The 24,413-nt window shown below is 35.4% G+C and overlaps 1 protein-coding gene and 1 non-coding gene across 2 annotated transcripts; both read right to left on the bottom strand.

Annotated features, from left to right (window-relative positions):
* Positions 1-2,471: 2,471 nt before the first annotated feature.
* On the bottom strand, positions 2,472-6,764 carry LOC7497359 (probable LRR receptor-like serine/threonine-protein kinase IRK). The gene is made up of 2 exons (XM_002319842.4): positions 4,714-6,764; positions 2,472-4,211 (listed from the first exon to the last, which is right to left on the bottom strand). The coding sequence occupies exons 1-2, from the start codon at positions 6,159-6,161 to the stop codon at positions 2,762-2,764; spliced, it is 2,898 nt and encodes a 965-aa protein (XP_002319878.3). The 5' UTR covers positions 6,162-6,764; the 3' UTR covers positions 2,472-2,761.
* A 14,988-nt stretch (positions 6,765-21,752) lies between these two features.
* On the bottom strand, positions 21,753-21,859 carry LOC112326057 (small nucleolar RNA R71). The gene has a single exon (XR_002979799.1). It is a non-coding gene; the product is annotated as a small nucleolar RNA R71 (small nucleolar RNA).
* Between the last annotated feature and the right edge of the window lie 2,554 nt (positions 21,860-24,413).

The raw sequence follows: 24,413 nt of genomic DNA, 5'->3' as shown, positions 1-24,413 counted from the left end.
GCCAGAAAAATAATATTATGTAAATGATGCCTAAGAGGCATGGAATTAATATGTCAATTATGCCTATGAGACAAGGAATTAATATGTAAATTATGCTTACGGGGAAAGAAAATAAAATTATGTAAAATACACCTACGGGGCAAGAAATAATAATATGTTAATGATGCCTACAAGGTAGGAAAATAATATTATGTAAATGATACCCATGAAACAAGAAAATAATATTATGTAAATTATGCATGTGAGGCAAGGAATTAATATGTGAAATTTGAATCAACCGCAACAACAGTATTATTTTGTGAAGTTTAATTCAACCTTTATCATGGAACTTATGAATTCAACTTTTAAGTTGAAATTAAAGTATTACCAAACCATATTCAATACTTACAAACATTAATCAAACAATGACATCCATTCACCAACCAAATAATACAATTTCATTCTCACGTAACCTTAACATAACATTAACATTTCCAATTCATTAACAAAACTACAAATTCATTATAATTAATCTCTTTGGATGTATTTCTTATCTTAAATGGATTAATGGATGTAAGAAAAACAAGGCTCCCTTCACTTCCCCTCTCTTTCTCTTTCCAAAACCCTAAACCTTAAATTTCCTTTTTTGATTACTTGTTTATCCTTACTCTAATTTTGTTTTTTAATGGATTTAACAAGAATTAAGAAGGGAAAAAAATCAACAATTTCTCCCCCTCTCTTTATGTAAATTGCGTCCAAATAGAGAAAAAAGAGCATTTATAGTTAATTTTTTATTAATTATATATTAACCTCATTTATCTTATATTCCTTGTTTTTCCCCACTACTTTTTCTTCTTGATTAATTTATGCACTATCACCTTTTTATATCCAATTTCACTCATTTTTTTATCTATGTTTTTTTATTAATCTCGTCCGATTTATTTTTGGATTAAATAAATTCTTTTATTTTCACTCGAGAAAAATTTTAATTGAGTTTTTACATAAAAAAATGACCATCGACAAAATATCCGACATATTTTTAGCACACGCACCGTTAGTAATGGAGACTACATCGTGATGATGAAAACATTGTCATTTGAAGCTAGAGTTTGGTTGCTGGAAAATGTTGTATGCGCCGTTCAAAAACCATGAGAGAACGCAAGCACATCCGCGTCAATCACACGTGCGACCATCTTTTTTATATTAAATAATAATTTATTTATACACAAATACTAACTGCCTCTAGCCATCTCGATAAATAAAAACACCCCATGACCCAAGGCAAAAACAATTCTAATGCAAGGAAAATGTGATAATTTTAGTGTTTTAAATTTTTGCCTTAAAGGGTACAAAGTAATTTCATTGTTCAAATAACAAAAAAAAAAAAAAAAAAAACCATCATGCCATTGTTCTCAAGGTTAATGTTTACACAGACAAAATCTTCATTTCATTATTTTAATTAATAATGGCAATAAGCTCAGAACAATAATAAAAAATACACGGTAATATGACTACCCTTGAAAATGTTTTTGCTGCCTTGGAGAATGTTTTAGTGCTATCATAAACTAGCAGTGCCAAGGACAGTGATAACGAAGACACAAGGGTATGGAACTATGGATGGATGATATCGATCAGCACTTGGGACAAATACTACTGTGGTGAAGCAATTGCAAGTACAACACAAAAAAGCTTGTGTCACTTCAACAGCCAAGAGACTTGGTGGGCAAAAATAAAATAATAAGAAAATAAACCACCATGTGCTAGTTGATGATGAAAAGGCCATTTTAAAAAACCTCCATTGGTTATGGCACTGCTAGTTTGTCAAGAACAGGGGAAAAGAAGGGGAAAAAGAAGGGGTTTGGCACTGACATTACCAAAAAGAAGGGAAGGAAAAGGTTAAAACCCATGTGAGATTAGCTTTGTTAAAAGGAAAGGAACAAATAATGCATTTAAAAACAAAGGAACAAACAGCTCAAGAGTCAAAATCCAACATCTTTATATTCCGACAGCATCATCTTGTGTAACTAATATTCCATGCCCGTACCTCGACAATCTTGCATGGGCCCTTTCTATCCCTTTTCTCCCCTTTTTCCTATTCCCCTTCCTATTATTCAATTGACCACTAAGATTACTCTCTTCCAAGTGGGTGCTGTGCTGTGCTGTGCTAGGAATCCTTGGAATCCTCAGGGCTGGAGTCACTTTTGACTTCTAAGAAAGTATTTTAATACCTCCACCGTTGCTATCATTGATAACACCGGATTTTTAAAGATCTCCATGCTGGGTGGGATTGGGATTGGGATTAAGATTCACGAACAGAGCAGAACTACAACCACAACAGGAGTTGCATACGGGATGTTCTATCAAAGCAAGACTTTGGCTATGAAGAACAACTATAGGAGTTCGAATGCACTCAAGTGCCAAGACCTAAACTAGAGTGTGAAATCAGTCAAACCATTTCTACTATCAGCTCATAACCAGAAACAAAATCAAGATACAAAATGCAAGACTGGAGAATTAGAAGCAACTTCGTGACAATATCCAAAAGGGTCCCCTATTTAAGTCCGGTGAAAAGGAATCCGGCAACCTAACAGCAACATCGAGAATAAACCACAAACATAAACTAAAAAACAATCAGGAGAAGAACTAGCACAAAACAAAGGGAAAAAGAATCTCCAACAGCTGATTTTCTCCTCGTTGATTAGTTGAATAAACCGGATTCCTCTTCCCCGGATAACCCCGTTATAAATCCCAGCTCTTAATTTCTTAAGATAATAATTCATGTTCATCCTGACTCCTCTTGGCCTTCTGAAGGACATCTGATCAGGTCTAATATATTAACTACTTCTCCCATGTCTGGCCGGTTTGATGGAACTTGCGATGTGCAAATCAAGCCCAACTTCATAACTGGAACAGCCTCATCTGCTGGGAAATTTCCCAGGAGCCTTCCATCAACACATTCTTCCACCCTGCCTTCCTCCAATGCACCTCTAACCATGTCACAAAGCACTACCACATCATCTTCCATGTACTCGACAGGTCTCTTGCCAGTAACAATCTCCAGAATCAAAACCCCAAAACCATAAACATCACATTTCTCGGTTATCTTTGCTGTTCTACAAGCAAACTCTGGTGCCATGTAGCCAAGCGCACTCTGAATTTTGCTGCTTAAAACATAGCGGTCTAGCATTGGCAACAACCTTGCTAGGCCAAAATCACCAACTTTTGGTTCACCTGAAATGTCAATAAGGATGTTTCTTGATTTTATGTTGTAGTGGATGACGTTTGATTGATGCAAATGTGCCAAGCTTTTTGCAGTCCCTAGAATTATATTGAACCTCTCATTCCATGACAGAAAATGCCCACCTGGTCTTTCATGCAGATGCTTATACAAACTACCACCAGAGACAAACTCATATATGAGAAGCTGTAAGGATGGAGTCCAATAATAACCTTCAAGTGCCACAAGGTTTTGGTGCCTGATTTTCCCCAATTTCTTAACTTCCCTTTCAAAATCTTCTTGGGACTTGACAAGACTCGATACAGTAAGTTTCTTGATTGCAACAGGACGCCCATCTCTGAGAACAGTTTGGTACACTGCTCCAAACCCACCTCTCCCAAGTTCACAATCCTTGTTGAGCAGAGCATGTGCTTCAGTGCTGAAGTCAGTGTCACCAGAAAACATGACAAGTTTGCCAGAGTTGGCATCTGTAGTGGATGAATCGCTAAAGCCATCACCTGCAGATAACGTGAGAGCAGCTGCAGATCTAGATGTTGATGACCGAACACGGAGATTAAGCACGGTGATGGCAATCACACCTACAACAATGACAGCAGCAGCACCAATGGCAATGAGAGCAGATATGCTTAGAATGATTCTTTTGTGACCAAGATTTTGAGGAAGTGAGCCTGGAGTAGAATCAGAAGAAGAGTTTGGATTGAGAACAATGGGTTTGGGAAGGACTGCAGGGCAAGACTTATTGACTGCAGCACCACAAAGGGATGGATTTCCAGCGACACATGAAGGTGATATGGTGTTAAAGAAACCGCCTGCTGGTAGTTCACCTTGCAAATTGTTGTGGGAAATGTTGAAGGAGGAGAGGTTGGGAAGGTTTGCCAACTGCTTGGGTAGGGTGCCTGTGAGGCTGTTAAAAGACACGTCCACATCTTGTAGGTTTCCAAGTTTTGCTATTGCTACAGGTATTGTTCCAGACAAGTTGTTTTGAGATAGGATTCTACCTCATCGAAAGAAACAGAAAAACAAGAACGAGTTAGACTGATGAAGACAGTACCATCTTTAACCAATATTTACTTTTTAAGGAAAAAAGAAAACAAATGTCAAGGGACAAGGGACTTTTCCTATTTTGAAACGAAGACACATACAACAATGCAAACAACTTGAACATCACATTCTTTTAGTTACGCAATAAGGTACTGCAAATTTAAACTCTAAAACTAATTGGTGAAAAAAAGAGTCCAAAATCATAATCTAGAGACTGTACGTATAATCCTCGAAAGCAAACACCATCAACCCTAACAATAAAGCAGTACGTACAGTAGCAACTGTCGTAGTTTATGAAAAATTTGAGATCTTACCAACGCAGAAAATTGTGGCTGTAACTGTTTGACAAAGAGCAATTGAAACAGAATTCATTAACTCATCTAACTCTTGCCTCTACCAAATTGAACAAGGACAAGAAAACAAAAAACATAACAGATTGAGAAAGGAAAGCTTACAAAGTCGTTAATGAAGAACAGGTCCCTATTGAACTTGGGATTTGCCCCGACAGCGAGTTCCTCTCCAGTCTCAGTTCCTTCAAAGCAAAAGCTCCTCCAATTTCCATAGGAATGCTCCCATTTAGCTTGTTATCACTCAAATCAAGAACATCCAATTCCTTCAAATCTCCAAAAGTCCCCGGAATAGGACCCATGAGAGAGTTTCTTGACAGATTCAAGAACTGCAAGCTGCTTGAAACCCCGATGGAAGATGCAATCTTACCAGAAAAATCATTGTGTGATAAATCCAAGACTTGAAGCTTTTGAGCAGAGCTAAATTTTCCACTGAGCTTATTCTCCAATTGCAAAACTTTCTCCAAACCTGAACCAAAAATCCACACAGGAAGGTCGCCACTCAGCAAATTCTGGCTAAAATCCAAAACCAAAAGGTTTCCACAATTGGTCATAGATTCTGGTAAGTTCCCACTTAAACTATTTGCAGACAAATTAAACACCTTCAATGATTGAAGATTCCCAATTGAAGTTGGAACCTGACCCGAAAATCTATTCCCAGAAAGATCCAAAGTCTCAAGGCGATTGAGTTCACCAATCCATTTTGGAACCTCACCAGTGAACATGTTGTTACTCAAACTCAAATAATCACACAAGCCAAGATTCTGCATTGTGTCTGGAACAGTCCCAGAAAGCATATTCTCACTGAAATCCACAGACCTCAATAACAAACAGCTTCCAATCCCATTTGGAACCCCCCCATTAAACCGATTCTTGCTCAGGTTAATATTCCTCAAATTGTTCAATACTTCAATCCCTCTGGGAATCTCACTATCCAACAAATTACCAGACAAATCAAGTGAGCTTAACCCATTCAAACCCCAAATCCCGGCAGGCAAAGACCCTGAAAACTGATTCGAACTCAAATTTATGGATGCTAAACTAGCACATGAGCTCAAAGTACTTGGAATCTTCCCTGAAAACTTATTCTTAGCCAAAGAAATATCCCTCAAAGCTCCACAATCCTTAAAAAAGTCCTCCGGTATTGTCCCGGAGAGACTGTTTTCACTCAAATCAATGATTCTAAGGTTTTCAAGGCGAGTAAGGTTAGGATTAATGCTACCAGTAAGGCAGTTTCTTGATAGAGAGAGCTTGTGAAGGAACTGGAGCTGCATGAGGCCACGGCCGATCTGACCTGAGAGAGAGAGCCCATCAAGAGAGAGCTCAGTGACCCGGTTGGATCTGGGGTTGCATTTGACACCAAACCAGTTGCAGGGAGTGTCATCATCTTGGTTCCAAGATGAGAGCTTTCTCTTTGGATCTTGAAGGTCTGCTTTAAACACTATTAGACCAAAAACATCATCATTTAATGATGGGTTAAGGGATCTCACACATTGAGTTCGAAAAGATAAAACCAAGAAAGCTAATAAGCTCAGCAGCTTTTTTGTCCTTGACATTGATAATTCCTATCAAGAAACTCAAAAACCACTACAGCCCATTGAAACTAAGTAAATAAAAATAGAAAAAACAAAGGGAAAAGCTAAAATCTAGTGATATATTCTATTGGCTTCAAAAACGAAAAAAAAAAAGGGTTCTTTTTTTAACGTCTAGATTTGAAGTAGAGAGACAAGTAGAAGTCAAACTTAGCAAAATGAGACAACAACCCAAACATTTCTTAGCTTAAGTGATAAGATGATGTTATAGTTCTCCCTGCGCCTGACCAATGCCCAGAACTGTCCCTAACTTTTGGCTTCAAGTTTCACGAAAAAGATAAAAACTTCTAGCAAGTAAACAGATGATCTGATAACCAAATAAGCAGCAGTAAGCTGGTGCATTTAAAGCTGAGTGGACAGGACACTCAAATGGTTCACCAGATTCCGGTGAAACAGTTAGGGTTTCGGTGAGAGTTGCCGTTAAAAAGCATCGGGAAGTGAGAGGGGAGAGAGAGTTTGCTTCAAGGGTATGTTGGTGTTTGAGCTGTGGTTCGGTCCAGAGAGAGAGAGAGACAGGGGGGGAGGTGTAATAAAGTTTGTGTTTTTGTGAACGGGAAAGGGCAGAGAAAATACGAAGCAGGCTGGTACGTGGGGGCTATTTAATGAGATTTGTAGACACGTGGCTACTTATATAAAGTGGATGGGTTTTCCACGTGGCTTTTACACGTATTCCTTTCCACTGTCAGTGAGAATTCCTTAAAAATTGGCGATGGATCATGTATTGCTGACGGGACCAAGTGTGGTGATGAATATAGGTGGATTGGATTTGAGTTTATTATTATATATAATTTATTTTTTAATATTTTATAAATTAAAATTTTAATTTTTTATTAGATTTACACGGGTTGGATATATTGGGGTTGAATAAGTTTTTGTGAATATATATATATATATATATATATATATATATATATATATATAATTCTCATACATTCATGTTTATAAGCTATCAACAATATAGATTGTATATATATATATATAAAATTCTCATACATTCATGTTTATAAGCCATCAACAATATAGATTGTATATATATATATATAAAATTCTCATACATTCATGTTTATAAGCCATCAACAATATAGATTGTAGGCATCATGACACCCACAAGATTAGGTTTAATTTTAATATTTTGAACCACCATTAAATTCTAGTTACATTCACTTTCTCTTTAACAAAAAAAAACATGTAAATTTTTATTAGGTTAAAAGAGATCTAACATAAAGCTAACTAAAAAGAATTTTGGAGCCAAAACATTTTTAAGTAAATAAAAATAACAGTTTAATCTATAAACTATCAAATATAAAAACAAAAGAAATATAAAGTATACAAGTTGTCGAGTTGATTGGATTTAAAAAATCTCGACCTACCACCCAACTCGTGATATTAATTTTTTAGATATTTTAACCCATTATCTGTTAGTGAATATGGCATATAGTTAATTAATTGATTACATGCAATACTGATTTTATTCATTTAAACATATTTATTAATCATAAAGGCTTTCATTATTTTTAATATTCATTTATATTTGATTAATGAATTTAATGTTTAATTAATAAATCTAGAGTAAAGATAAAGTCTACAGAAAAAACAAATTTGCAAATAAAATTATAAAGTTGCTATAATTATAAGATTCTTATTGCATCAAAGAATTGTTCATAAATATTTTTTATCAATGCTCTATAAAAACTAGATATTAATTAGAATTGTTGAGACCGGTACATATTATGTTATATATATATATATATATATATATATATATATATATATATATATATAAAAGGAAGCAGTTGTTATCATGAATTGAGGTATGAGAGATACCTAAAACTAATATATAGATGCTTGTTATATGACATGTACATTGAATTGAATCGCATGAGAATTCTATATGGAAAGATCACATATGTATATGGAAAGACTCATATTATGTAAGTGATTCTTATACTTAAGATCATCAAGTTATCTTATATAGAGAATGTTGATTTGATCTTGACTATACCTTATTCTAATCAAATGTAACAAATGAGCAGATATTGAGTATAATAGAAACTACATGGAGGTATTTGATTAATCAAGAGAGAATTCATCACTCTAGGTGAATTAGAGAAAATGTTTTATTTGTTCTCAAATAGTATTGATTGTTAAACCCTTGGCCAAGGTCAAAAAGATTTGAAAAGAATTTTAAATCTTATTTAAATAATCAATGAATATAATGTTGAGAATAAAAATAATTTAACAAAGCAGACATACTACATGCTTGGAACATTCATGATGAAACTGATCATTGAAATGTTAAGTCAAATCATTTATGATTTTTATAATATTTGGGGGGTCATGACATGTTGCTAGATATTATACTTATTCTTCAAATATAAATCAATCAATTGTTAAATTGATGATAAATTAAATTATTTAATTTATTTAATCCTACTTCATTTAGATTTATGATTTATATTTGGATCAACTTGTTAAGAAACCTAATGGAACAATTTGTTAGAAATTAAAATGGAATGATTAATCAAGTGTGATTTGATTGTAAATAAGTTTTAAAAATTGAGAACTAGAATATAATTAATACAGTGGAGTATAATTCTAGACCAAGAAAAAATCAAATAGGAACTTGACTGAATACATTTATAAAATTATCCTAAAATAATATGTGATATTATTTAAGGAGAAAATTAGTATTTTTACATTTATAGAGTTTTTAGGTTTCCATATAAATAGAATGCTATACTTCTTATTTACAGTACAATACAGAACTCTTAAAACATAAAAAAATAGCTAGTACTAAAAGGTATAACAATCTCTCTCTCTTAAAAGAGTTTATGAGATTTCTCATTGGTGGTTCGTGTGGATTAATGTTAGAAACAGGGTACTTGGACAACTTATGGTTTTCGATAACTCAACTTTAAAGTAATTATTCAAAGCTGAAAGGAGCATTTGATCTTCATTTAATATTTGTATAAACCCTAAACAACTCTGGATCTATCTAATGAGATTCTCAGGACTTAAAAAAAAATTAAATTTACCATTTTTGCTGTGTATGTCTTTCGAGAAACCTGATATTATTTTCTGTAATATCCACATTATTCAACTTTGATTGTTTGGTTAGGTCAAATAATGTAAATATTATATATGAGCTATTTTTTTTTTAACATCTCTAATCTTGGTGTATAGTTGAGAGGGCTGGTTATGCCATAAGAAAGATACTCTCACCCTAAAACATTTTACTTGAGATAAGCTACATTACTAATCTTGTCTTCTATTCCTAATAGTTTATCATGTCTTATCTACCATTAGTTTATCTATACGGGTGATAATGGATCTATTAATGTGAGTTAAACCCAAAATGAATGGTTAAGCCTAATTATTTTAAAGTCTGGTTAATTTTTGTCACTCCTAATTATTATCTTTTGACAATACTTGATGAATTGACATGTCTACGTCTGATTATTCCTGATCATAATCTACGACTAATGGTCTATCAAGCCATACCAATGAGCTTGTATTAGGCTCATTGAACCCAGCCTGAATTTTAGAAAGAATCCATAGATAATGCCTTGTTAAGGTTTATTTATCCTATAGTACCCAAGATTCACTCGCAATATTTGCTTAATAAAAGATTATATACCCTAATGTTATATAAATAATGACCTAAATATAATCTATTTGCATGAATGTCCCTTATGAACTAAGTTTTGACAATGCCCTTTTGGGGTTCACTTGTCTTAAAGTGTGTTATTTAACAACCACCTTCTTATGATTTAGCTTCTTGTTTATTGCTCCTCATCAGTGTTTGCATACGCTAGTGTTATGACTCTTGTATATATACATCATAACAAGTGGATAACTTTCAAATTTTATTATTCTTATTGCTATTGATTATGCATGCATATATGAAAACTTATTAAAGAGGCCAATACTCATAATTGTTTGGTGAATATTGAACTTAGAAATCTTTAAGACTTATTTTATTTTTTTGAAATAAAAAAGATGGGCTACTCCTCTCAATATCCAAAGTAATGATCTATGCTAAGTCCATTTACCCTAAATACCAAGAGTGAATAGCAAAATATTTTAGACATGGTTTTTTTAAATAGAAAAAGGTGTATGATTTGGAAGATTTGGAATGCCAACCCAATGGGCCTTATAATATGGGTTAAAACCCAATAGACCTTGCAAACTTGTTCTAAGACCTAATATGCATGTATGAATGGGTTTGATTGTTTTTGTTGAAAAAATGATAAAGATCCACCAATACTACCTTCAGCAGCTTCAAGATTAGAGTTAAGACATAATGTGATTAAGTCATAATAGATACAATAGATGATTAAGAACATATTAAACATAAGATGGAAACTTGTATAGGTTTTGGATAAATATAATACAAGTGAAATCTAGATAAATCTTAAAGATAAAAAAAAGGATTAGATAGGTCTTTTAAAAGACCTACTTTGGTTGTGTTTGGGGCTGACGAACTCAAAGAAAACTAAAATGTAATAAAATATGTATACTTATAGAAGAAAGGTGTTATTGATATAGTAACCCAGCAAAGATCTGAAATCCAACATAACTAATGGTTTTACAATACCCACATATCTTATCCTAATAAAAACCCTAATTTTTCACAACAAATAGGTCCTTGCAGCTACAAAAAAAAAGGAGTTTATATTTCTATTTTTTTTTCATAACATCTTGAGACTATCACGGGTCCAAACATTGTTTATGTCAAAGAACCATTTCAACCCAAAAGCTTAAGTTGTTAGGTGAGGTCCCAAGATATGATATATATTTTTTTCTAACACACTCCCTCAAGTGAAAACCCTTTAGGCTTGAAACTTCACAGGCCCACATTACCTTGTGCTTGATATTTTATTAAATAAATGAGGATGATGATATTCAAACTCGTAACCGTTTGGTCATCAAGGCTCTGATACCAACTTCTGTGGAAGATCGTGAAACAGACTTTGTTTGCGGGAACTCCATGAGATAAGATTGCCACCAAGAAAGATCACATAAGTAGTAGTCGAAGTACGATCATCTAAATTTCCAGCCCAATCGGCATCAGAGAATGCATGTAGAGAAGGATTGCGATGTCGGCGAAGATGAAGACCATGAAAAATTGTGCCTTTTAGATAACGCAGTAAACGTTTAGTGGCAATCCAGTGGGATTCGGAAAGGCAGTGCATGAATTGAGATAACTTGTTGATAGTGAAAGACATATCTGAGCGAGTAAGATTAAGGTATTGCAATGCCCCAATGACACTCCGATACTCAGTGGCGTTGGCAGGAGGTGAACCATCATTGAGAACGAGGGAACCCGTGGTAGGGAGAGGGGTTCCAACCTCCTTAGCATCGTCCATGCGAGTGCGGACCAAAAGATCATGAATATATTTGTGTTGAGAGAGAAATAGACCGGATGATGTGGGAAGCACTTCAACACCAAAGAAGTAATGGAGTGAGCCAAGATCTTTGATTGAGAATTTGGTTGAGATGGTGGCGATGAATCTAGTGATGGAAGGAGGATCACTGCCAGTCATAACTAAATCATCAACGTATACCAGAAAATAGATTAGCTGGTGGTTGTGATGATAGATAAAGAGAGAGGGATCAAAGACGACATTTGTAAAACCATAAAAGAGTAGAAAAGAGCGAAGCTCATGATACCATGCTCGGGGGGCTTGTTTGAGACCACAAAGAGCTTTACGATGCTGGCAGACATGGGTGGGAAACTGTGAATTAATAAATCCTGGAGGTTGAGACATAAAAACTGCTTCAGAGAGTGTACCATGAAGAAATGCGTTATTGATATCAAGTTGATGAAGTGGCCAACCATTTGTAATAGCAAGGCTGAGGACAATGCGAATGGTTGTGGGCTTGATGACTGGACTAAAAGTTTCTTTGTAATCAGTGCCCGGTCGTTGGTGAAAACCTTTCGCAACTAAACGTGCTTTGTAACGAGCAACTGTGCCATCTGAGTTTCGCTTGATCCTAAAAACCCATTTATAACCAACCAGGTTTGTAGATGAAGTGTGAGGGACAAGGTCTCATGTGCCATAACGTAGTAAGGCATTGAACTCATCTGACATGGCAGCTCGCCAATTTGGGTTACCAAGAGCTTGTGAAGCATATGAGGGTTCTACAAAGTTAGGGAGGTTATGTCTGGTGGTGGCATAGAGTTGACGAATTGGTTTAACAATGCCATGTAAGGAGCGAGTGATCATGGGGTGTGTCCGATGTGTTTGTAGGAGATGGAGGTTGTGGGATGGTAGAAGGAGCCACGAGGGCAGTAGCTTTAGAGCCCGAATAAGATGACATGGAGGGAGACTGTGGAACTAGGCATGACACTGCGAGAGGACAGCGAGATGGTTGGTGGTGCGTGGAGCCTATGATGAGTGGGACGGTGATGGATCACAAGTCATCAGAGGGAGGGGAAAGAGTGGGGATGAAAGTTGATGGTTGGGCAGTGGAGAGAGATGGAAAGACTGATTCATCAAAGACCACATGACGGGATATAAAGATACGAATTGTGAAGGGATCGAAACATTTGTAGGCATTTTGGGTTGGGGAGTAGCCTAGGAAAATATAGGAACGTGAACCAGGTTCAAGCTTGTGATTGTTGTACGGATGTAACCAAGGAAAACAAAGACAACAAAAAATGCGGAGTTTGGAGTAGTTTGGAACGTCACCAAAAAGGGCTTGAAAGGGAGAACAATTGTGTATGGGAAGTCGGTTTATAAGGTAGGTGGTAGTTTGGAAAGCATGGGACCAAAACTTAAGAGGGAGACCATACTGATGAAGGAGTGTGAGACCGGTTTCAATGATATAGCGATGACGACGTTCGACAATGCCATTATATTGAGGGGTATGTGGTGGCGTCATGAGATGAGAGATGCCAAAGTTGGCAAAAAGAGTTTTGAGTTTTTGAAACTCGCCCTCACCGTCTGAATAAATGGTTATTATTACCATGTCAAAAAATCATCTCAACCCAAAAGCTTAAGCTGTTAGGTGAGGTCCCAAGATATAATTTAAATTATTTTCTAACAGTTTGCAAGTTGTGAACCAAACTCAAACCAAGCACCAAGAGCATACAAGTAGCTATCAATTGAAAGACAAAGTAAGGTTATATAGTTTAGGCATATAAGAAAACTTTGAACTTCTTTTTTTAATTGTATGAGTAGGAATGACTTGTACGGTTTTGACTTTGTCATGATCCACTTCAATACCCATATTGCTCATAATAAACTCTAAAACATTTCTTGAATTCACCCTAAATGTATATTTTGAGGGATTCAGCTTTAATTGATACCTCCTCAATCTTTTGAAGAGCTTTCTCATAGTTGGGACATGATCTTTGCCTTCTTTAAATTTTTCAATCATATCCCATGATTTCACACTTTCTCCTTAATTTTAATCAGTATATTGGGCCTCACCCTTCTCAGCTTTTTCTTGTCTGACTTACAAACTTCAATAAGGGGTAACCTATGTACTCCAATATCTGTATCCTAGCCTTAACATGTTATTGTAATACCATGCAAGCAAATATGTGCAATCTTTTAATAAGGAATCAAGATACTCTTTTCACCTATCAAGATAAACATCCATATATTTAGATCTTTTCGATTTTGTTCAGTGCTCACATTCATTAATTTTAACTTTTCTTTAATGGACTTACAAACATGTTCTGACTACTTAAATAGCCTAGTCAACTCCTTAATATCACTTTATTCTCATTCCTCCTTATCCGTGACAATTAAGTTTTCATCAAAGCTAATGTCATAACCCATTTTTGGGTTATTCCTCAATTCACATTTTTTCTCTTTTCAAAAAATACAAAAAAATAAAAAATATTATCAAAAAATATAAGAGTGAAAAGAGGATGCCAGAACGCCCTAAAAATGATTAAACATTGGTTGAGGAGGTTCAAAATTACAAATATTAAAATTTGGCAGTATTTTATTGACTGATGAGAGCCCTGTTGACAAAGAAAATTCAATTTGAGGAAGAAAGGTCCAAAATCAGATATTTATGGATTTAATTAAATTTTATTGAAGGTTAAATGAATTTATGAAGGGTTTGATTGCAAGAAAAAATGTTTTTGAAGTCAATTTAGGCTTTAATTGGAAGAAATTAAAGTTTTGGGGTCAAATTATAATTTTTTAGAGTTAATTTGGTCAAATCAGGGGCTTAATTGCATAAATATTAAAGTTTAATGGCCAATTAGGGACTTAATTGAAGAAATCTAAAACCAAGGACCAAACTGGAAAAGGCGCGTAAATAGAGGGGTTGTAATTAAAACCGGATCAGGGGCTAAATTGAAGAAATTAGAAGTTTATTGCTCAATTGAAGGTCAAATTGCACTAATTCAAGACCAAGGACCAAAGTGAAAAAGACAGCCATTTTCAGGGCCGCTGTTTGATTTTTGGTAGGGATACAATTGCATTGATTTTTAAATCAAAATTGCAATTTAGGAATCGATTGAACAAATCACAAATTGAGGACCAATGTGAACTCTTACATGTTTTTGCCGCCTTTTCCTTTTAAATAAAATGACGTGTTTTGTCCAAAACGACGTCATTTTAAACACTATTCATATAAAAAAAGACTCAAACGGTGTCGTTTTAAACAGCACTGTGGGTCTTCTTCTTCCCCTGGACGCGCAAGGCAGGGGAAGAAGAAGATTTTTCTTCCCCCTGTTTTCACCGATTTCCCTTTCAAAAAGACGCCGACACAACCCACACTTTCCACGTGTTGGAGGGGCGGCAGCATAGTGGCTGCCCCAGCCATGTCCCTCCCCTTGTTTTGGCCTATAAAAACAAGGGGGGCAGAAGAGAAAAAAAGAGAGGGATAGAAAGAAAGAAGAGAGGAGAGAATAGGGATAGAGAGGAGAGAACCGAGAGAGAAAAAAGAAAATAAAGAGAAAAAGAAAAGAAAAAACAGGGGAAGAAACGGTGAGAACCGTCATCGCCGGCACCTCCACCGTTGCCAGCAGCTGCGTCCTGCCACCTCCACCGTTGCCAGCCTTCTTCCCTCTCCTCCTCCACCTTCTTCATCTTCTTCTTCTTCTGCGTCTTCTTCTCAACTGTTCACATTGCATGTGAACAATGAAGAAGCCCACTGTTTAATGGGCTGGCAGCGCCGACCTAGCCTAAAATGGTTGGGTCGGGTCCAACCCAATTAAAAAAAAAATTTCCTTTTCAAAAAATTGTAATTGTTTTTCGTGATTTTTTTACTAAATTTTGTTTTGTATTTGGTTGGTATTTTTATACTGAAAAAAATACAAATCTGGTATTAAAATACCTGGTTTTCGTCAAAACTTCCAAAATACAAAAAAATTTGAAAAATAGAAAAAAAATGTTTTTGTGCATACAACCAAGTTTCTCAAAGCTAAAAATCATATTGTGTTTTTCATACACCAAAAAAACAATTGGCTAAAATTTCAAAAACAACAAAATTTTTATTTTGTTTGTCTTTTAGTATCCGGGGTACGACATTACACGTAATATGTATTTCAGATATTAATTCTTTTTTTTTTCAGATGCTAGAATGGTTAAGTTTTAACTCCATTAAGATAAGAATCTTTTTATTGATGAGGGCTTTTCTTGACCCTTTAGACAGATCAACAATTAGAAAACGCAACCAAAACCTTAGATTTTATCAGACAATAAAAGAATGCAGCTTACCTTAGGTAAGGCGTAGTTGGGGTGCTAATACCTTCCCTTTACGCAACCAGTCTCCGTACCCCATCTCTAAGACCAGTTAGGGTTCCTAGTGACCAGAATACTAGGTGGTGACTCCCAGTCCATATTTTACTGATAAGAGACAAGAATTCCTTATCTTTTTATATTTGCCAGATAGACCTTTACAATTTTTCCTTGAGAGTGGTGGACGATCATCGCGACGCCGCACACGTGCGAAAACTAAGCCAATTATTCTTGGTGTAATAAGTTTATGTGTTTATTGAGGATCCACTTTTAGGGTTCCTGAAAATCAAGAATGTTTGGTATAAGTATGTAAATTGAATATGCATAATCTTATTAGAAATCTTGAAAAGGCTCAACATAATTAACATAATTTAGCCAATATATGAGCCATGACTAATGGCAAAAAATATAATAGAGAGACAAAACATATAATGACAATTATTTTAAAAAGACAATAAGACCTTCTTGGGCTTCTAAGTTTTTCACCTTCTATTCCTCAGCACATTTATTTATAGATTTTTTAGTTAATGGGGTGCTCTCTAGTATATTCATAGTTAACTAGGGCAAAATCTCGTGACAATATTATGTTCATCATATTAATCTTTTTAGGCATCCATATATTTAGGTTATACATAAAAGGCAACCTATGTTTCAAGAAGCAGTTTGCAGCTATTTTCACAACCTTAGAAATATTAAGTTTCCTTCTTATAGTATTTTTGAGTACCCATTCAGCATTGACCATTTCAAAGAAATGTAGGTTCATATCCTTGCTTTGCTTTTCCTCAATGCAGGGAATTTAAACATTTTTAACCATAAACAAGGCCTCCTCAGCTCATATAGTAATAAATCTTCCATTCACCAAAAATATTAGCCTTTGATGCAAGGATGCTACAACACTAGCATAATGGATTCATGGTTATCCGAGCAAAATACTGTAAAAGAACTGGATATCCAGCACTTTCAAAGTTACCTAAAAAGGATGAGGTCTGATAATCAACTCAATGTCAATATTCCCAATTACTTGTCTCGAAGACCCATTATAAGCTCTTGACATCATTTTAACCTGCCTCATATAAGACACATCAACTAGCAACTTATCCAGGATATGTCTAAGAAATACATTTAAGGCTGACTCATTATTGATAAACACCTTTTAATTATATAATATTTGCACTTCATTATGATATATAGTGGTTTATTATGCCTTGTCCCCTTGGGGTCTAGCTCATTTTCTATAAGTATAAGTAATTAATGGCTTAGATTCTCCATATCAGGTGTTTTATATAATCTTGTGTGATGCCTTGTTGGAAATAATTTTTGTATAGAACCTTTTACAATGCATTTTTTATACAGTTCATAACTCAAGATTAATGATAATAGAAAAACTCGAGCAAGACTTTTCTTAAACCGATCTGCCACACTATATTCTCAATTTCATCAACTTTAGGAATTCAATAACCTCTTCTTAACTTACACGCTTGTTGACCTCGTTATTGTTGGCCAACTTCTTAACTACTTTACCTTTTTTTTTTTCCTCTATCTTTTTATGTCTTCCTATATAAAACATCTTTCACTTCTTATCAATCTTCCTACTTCAGCTTGAAAAATTAATGTAGAGTTTTCGATATGGAAAGTATATCTATAATTATGAGGTAGTGTATTATAACTTCCATTGTTTGTATAAACAGGCTTTGTTAGAATCTCTTAAAAGGATCTCTTATAGTCAACTAACATATACATACTTCAGATTTCTCATCTTGGAATATCAACATTCCTATCTCATTCTCAGGCTTGAAATCTTTAATCGTTAACACTTCAAAGGCTATCATGGTCTCTACCTTATGATAGAATTCCTCATATAAATCAATATCATAACTGAGTTAACGATGATATTTTTAATGTTCACTATAATCTCTAATGGCTTACATCTTGGATGGTGGCTAAAGATAATTTTCTTGTGCTAGTATATCATACAAATTACTCATGGTCATCTTTATAATTATCTCTTGCTTCTTCTTATATTCAACAGCAATTTTGTTTACTTCTTTACTTATAGAGGTGTGATTTAGGAGTGGGTTGGTATTCATGTTAGGTGTCCCATCGAATGTTAACCAACTTACCTTAATGAGTTATAAAAGTTTGTTCTTAAAGATGAAACAACTATCAATAATGTGTCCAGCAACACTATCATAATATTCATAGGTTTGATTGGGTTTGTAACACTTTAGGTATGGTGGTTGAAGTGGGTTTAGAGAAATGAGAACAATTTAACCAATGTTAACTAGCCTTTTATACATTTCGTTTAGAGGCAAGGGGAGTGGTGGTCGTTGTCCTTGGGTTTTTTTAAAACTCTTATTGAGGTGATAATTATTTTTGGCTTGGTTGAAAGTTTGATTTTGGGTGGTGTTTTGTTGGTTATCAGGAATATGTGTTGTAAAGTTTAAGTTAGTAATAACTAGGGTATTGGTTGGTGTTTGGAATTGAAATTGTTGGTGTTGCTTTACTTATTTCTTTTCTTGATAAAGTAATTTCCACTCTTAATATTATGTACTTATGTATCCTTATTTCTACTAGTGGATCCTTCTTTTGAAGACATCTGAGATTTTTATAGCCTTGATAGCTTGCTCGATCCTTTCAGCTATAATTACCATATTAATGAAATATTGGGCTGAACTTCCAACAAGATATTTGAAATATAGAGCTTTAAAGGTATTAGGGAACAAGTTTGTCATCTTCCTTTCTAATAGAGGGGGATGTATTTATACTACCACTTTATGCCATCTTTAGGCATACTCTCGAATTGATTATTTTGAAACCTACTCTATGATCTGCAGGCTTGATCTGTTGTGGGCTACATTCATCTTGAACTTGTATTATTTCACAAATATATCCATCAAGTCTCTCCATCTCTTAACCTTGGTGTTATCCAACCTGATATGTCAACTCAAGGTTGCGCCACTCAAACTCTCATGAAAGAAATGTATAAGTAGTTTCTTATCATGTACTACTTCAACCATTTTACTATAGTATATCTATAAATGGTTCATCGCACATTGTATGCCAATGTTTTTTTTTAATGAATTCAAGCACTTTGAATTTATTTAGGATTACTACATTTGACACTAAACACATCTGAGTTGCTTTCATAGGATCATACAAATTTATCATTTATATTAGTCTTAATCTTTTCTTAATGGCGAATAGTTTATTAGACTCAAAATCTTCCATCACTTTGCCTTTTTGAGATGTTTGGAGGTGTTTGAGCTTGAGACGCTAGCTAAGTAAAAGAAAAATGAGCTGCATATTAGAATTCTGATAAGGCACCATTTTCCCTTATGTATTGGTAGGTGATGCAACCATATTATTTGATAGTTTCACCCACATTTAACTAGTGCTTTGCCTATGTTTTATATATAAAATGCATTGATATTCTTTGTTTTATGTTTTGAAGGCACTTTTGGATGAAAGATGCAAAAAGGAGTAAATTGGAGGTAATTGGCAGATTTGACGTTCAGTCGATGTTTTGTGCAGAGCGTGAGTTCTAGAGATCGAAATGAAGTGATTCCAGTGGCACTAAAAAGCTAACATCCATACCTTTCTGGAAATGTAATGCAAGAAAAATAAAAAGAGAAAGATCATGGAAATCACATCCTGCAAAGTCAAATCTCGCATTCTGCCAGTGTTGACCTTTGGCCATTCAAAATTTAATATCTGGAGCTACAGAAGTCCAATTGATGCAAACTCAATTTTATTGGATTCCGGACTTAAAGACCTATCAACGCTCCAAATTTCAGCCAAAACCGATGTCATATGAGGGAGATATGATTTTTCAAAGATGACAACTGAATTCTGCCAGCAAACAGGTTTCGTGAAGAAACAAGTCCAAACTACATTCCGAAGCATCTAAACCGACATCCAAGTTTTTATATCAGCAATTTAGCTCCTCCAAGTCAGAGCTTGAAGATTTTATGCAAGACTATTTCTCCTTTTAGGAAAAATAGTTATTGAAGTACTTAAATGTAAACTGTCAACTCAAGGAAGGACTATTTTGTAAAATAGAGACTAGGGTTTCTTAGCATATAAAAAGAAAGAGAGAAGGAGGCAGCAGCCAGCAGAAAAGAGGGAGAGCAGAAGGAGGCAGCAGCCAGCAGAGAATAAACACAAATTCTCTCATCTACAAACCCAAAAATCATGCTCTTTTCATTCTTTAGAAGTAGTTGTTCAATCGTTATGCAAGGCTAAGCTCTTTTCTTGGTTGCAAGGACACAACAAACCTTCGGATTTCAAGAACCGTGAGATTTATTCTTCCTTTTATTTTCAGTTTATGTTATGAATGAGTATGATTGTTTTCCTATGCATATTTCCTATGATTGTTGTTGATGATTGCTAGAGCGGACTCTAAGTTATTGTTGTGAACAATCTATTGCTAAGTTTAATATCAAAACCGGAGTTGTGATATATGAACTTGTGAAGCAACTAAGCTTAATAATTGTGGCGGAACTACGTTATTAAACTTAGGGAGAACATTTGAACAAAGTGACACAAGCTGCGGACAACTTGTATGTTAATCTTGATGAATTTATCTAGTTCTTAAAGCTACCATTAAATTGAATCATTAGTGCGGACACTTTGATTGTTTGTTGGTTAGGATTAGTTATACGGCGGATCCGTTAATTAATCAACGTTAAGAAAAGATAAAATTTCAGAACATAAACTGCAATTTTCGTTTCAAGGATCGGTTCTAATTTCCGTTGGTGGATGTGTGCTTGCGACCAAGGTTTGTTTTCTTGATAAGTTTCGGTTTTAATTGATTTTGTTTGCTAGTTTAATTGCTGCCATAGTTTAGATAATCACAAACCAAATCCCCCCAATTACATAACGTACAACATAAAAATCTGACTTGAAACTTCCTCGTGGGATCGACCCCTTGCTTGCTCTATACTATCTTGTGTGTTGTGTTTGAAGCTAGGGTAATTAATTTGTGCGACCGCGACATCGCAACAAATTTTGGCGCCGTTGCCGGGAAGGTAATTTTAGTTGATTCTTGTGCTTGTACTGTTATTTTTATTTGCTGTGATTCAAAAAAAAAAAAGAGAAACAGAATTTTTGCTTGCGACGGTACTGTTCACTTGCGGTACGGTACTGTTCAAAACAGAGTTTTTGGTGGAATTAGGTATCGGCCTTTTGTTTCCTGAAGGGAAACGACGTTCTGAACAGGACTAGTGATAAATCACTAGCCCCACCCTATTGAGGCCAAATTCCGCTGTTTTCTAGTGTTTTTAGGCAGTTTTAGTTTTCTACCGTAGGATTTTCGTACAATTTGCATTGTTTTCGATCTCTTGTGTGGTTACTTTCTTTTGAGTTTTCTTAGCAATTTATGCCTGTGACCCGTTCTACTAATCAAATTCAAGTGCAGGTTGATCTTGAAATAGAAAGCACTTTACGTAGGTTAAGAAAGGAAGCTCGCCGCAACACCATGGCGGTTGCACGACAACAAACACTCAAGGAGCTTGCTTCTCCTAACATGGAAAATCAACCATTGTGCATAAACATTGACAATAATGTAAACTTTGAGCTCAAATCTGGTTTTATACATTTGTTACCAACATTTAATGGTCTTGCAGGAGAAGATCCTCATACTCATCTCAAGGAGTTCCATATGGTTTGTGTTGGCATGAAACCGAATGGAGTTGATGAAGAACAAGTTAAGTTGAAAGCTTTCCCTTTCTCTTTGAAGGGGGCAGCAAAGGCATGGCTTTTCTCTATTCTCCCAGGATCTATTGGAACTTGGAATGCTATGAAGAAGATTTTCCTTGAGAAGTATTTCCCAGCATCTCGAGTTGCCAACATAAGGAAAGAAATATGTGGGATTCGACAATCTCATGGAGAGACACTCTCTGAATATTGGGAAAGATTTAAGCAACTCTGCATTCAATGTCCTCATCATCAAATACCCGATCAGCTGCTCATTCAATATTTCTATGAAGGATTGATGCCTACTGACCGTAGTATCATTGATGCTGCAAGTGGAGGCGCATTGGTGGATAAGACACCCGAGGCTGCACGACAATTGATCTCAAACATGGCAGCCAACTCAAAACAATTTGGCACTCGTGGAGACTTCTCCAACAAACGAGTAAATGAGGTAAGTATTTCTAACCTTGAAAATAAAGTTAATGATCTTACTTCTCTTGTGCGTTCTTTGGCTTGTGGAAATGTGCAACAGGTGAAAGTTTGTAGCATATGCTCCTTACAAGGACATGCTTCGGATATGTGCCCAACAATGCAAGAAGACTACATTGAACAAGCTCATGCAATTGATGGAACATTCAACGGACAGCCCCAGCGTAAATATGATCCCTTTTCCAACACGTACAATCCTGGATGGAGAGATCATCCCAACTTACGCTATGGGAACCCACCTCAACAAAGCAATCAAGGACGACAGTTCCATCCCCATGGATTTCAATCCCAACAGAATTATCAAGCAAGACAACCTCCTCCATTCACAAACTCCAATGTTGTGGGGTCGTCACCCAATGATGATCTTCGTGAGATGATGAAAACTTTGGCTTCTAATACTGTTACCTTGCAACAAAATGTCATGTCTTTTCAACAGGAAACAAGGTCAAGTATTCACAACTTGGAAAAGCAAATGGGGCAAGTAGCTTCAAGTGTAGGGAAATTGGAAGCACAAATGAATGGAAAGTTGCCCTCCCAAGCATTAAATCCAAAAAAGAATGTTAGTGCAATCATGCTACGAAGTGGGAAAGAACTTGAAGAGAAAAGGTTGAAACAAATTAAGATGGAGGAAGAAGAAGAGATAGGAACTGAATTGAGTACAAAGAAGGAACATCCTCCTCCTCCACAAACTGAAATAAAGACCAACACTCCAAAGGTAACTCCTCACTCAATTAATTCCAGTTTTAAAACAATTCCACCCTTTCCTGTGAGTTCTTCTAGGTCAAAGAAAGAAGACAAAGAAAAAGAGATTTTAGAGGTTTTTAAGAAAGTGGAACTCAACATTCCTTTGCTTGATGCTATCAAGCAAATTCCCAAGTATGCAAAATTCTTGAAGGAGTTGTGTACTACCAAGAGAGCTTTCAAACTGAAAGGTCATGAAACGGTAAGTATGGGTGAAGTTGTATCTGCCGTTGTTCAAAAGAATCTGCCTTTGAAACAAAAAGACCCAGGTGCGTTTACTATCCCATGTGTTATTGGTAATGCTAGTTTTAAAAGAGCTTTATGCGATTTAGGTGCATCCATTAGTGTTATGCCCAAACATGTTTATGATTCTCTTAGTCTTGAGCCTTTGAATAAAACTAGCATTGTAATACAACTTGCGGATCGTAGTTTTGTTTATCCACTTGGTGTGATAGAAGATGTCTTAGTCAAGATTCATAGCTACAGGTTGTGTTTCAATATGATTCGATCCTCAACTACAAGTCCCTTCCCCTAATGGGATGGATTATAAAAATCTCTTAAGTAAGCCGGCTAGCTTAACGACCTCATCTTTGAGGCTATCAATTTTTTTTATTGGTTATTTTTTTATTGGGTTCTCTCTTCATGCTATATTTTTTTCTTGCGTAGTCTGGTGTTGTAGATTCTAAAAAAGGACTGGCTTTTAGAGGGACCTATATTTCATATAATGATTAAACAAATATGATAATAACGAGTACATGAATGTGAAATGCACGAGGGTGTATGCATAAAAAAAGGTATATTGGATATGCATTCGCTATTCAAGGATGACAAATGGTTGTCATTTATGGATTTAAAGAACAAAAGCCCAATATCTTTATCATGATGCCTATCACAGGTGGACATCATGGTGATCTTAGTGTGAGAAGGGGTAGAATGGAAAAAGAAGTTGCCACCTAGTTTTATGGTAACTAGAAACCTTAACTGGTTTTTCAAGAGTTCTAGGAAAGGGGCTGGTTATGTAATAAAAAAGATAGACATCACCTTATACATCTTAACAAGGTTTTAAGAATAGCTGTAATCCCTCAATAATGCAGAGGTGATTGATTCTCATTATATATTGTATGTACAACAGTTAGCAAATCCTATATAATAGGAAACAAATAAAACGTAGCAAAATATGTATCCTACAAGATATGTATATAATAACAATTCATCTAAAATCAAGAAATAGAATCAGATTCCTTATCACCCCCTTCAAGCTGAGCATGGAAGAAGGGACCACGTGAAGCTTGTTAGGAAAAAGGAGGAACTGAGGTTTGGGGACTCCTTTTGTAAAAGAATCGGCAAACTGAAGATGAGAGGGAACGAAGGTGACTTTTAAGGAACCATTAGCAATGAGTTCACGAACAAAATGATAGTCAATCACAATATGCTTAAAGCGAGGCCGAGTGATAGGATTGACCACCATAAATATAGCACTTTTGTTGTCGCATAACAGCTTCGGAGGTGAAGGTAATTGTAGATGTAGATCACGAAGTAGCTGAACGATCCAAACAACTTCAACAGTAGCGACAATTAAGGA

Source organism: Populus trichocarpa, chromosome 13, assembly GCF_000002775.5.
Source record: "Populus trichocarpa isolate Nisqually-1 chromosome 13, P.trichocarpa_v4.1, whole genome shotgun sequence".
NCBI lineage: Eukaryota > Viridiplantae > Streptophyta > Magnoliopsida > Malpighiales > Salicaceae > Populus > Populus trichocarpa.
This window is presented reverse-complemented; position numbering and strand designations above follow the sequence as displayed.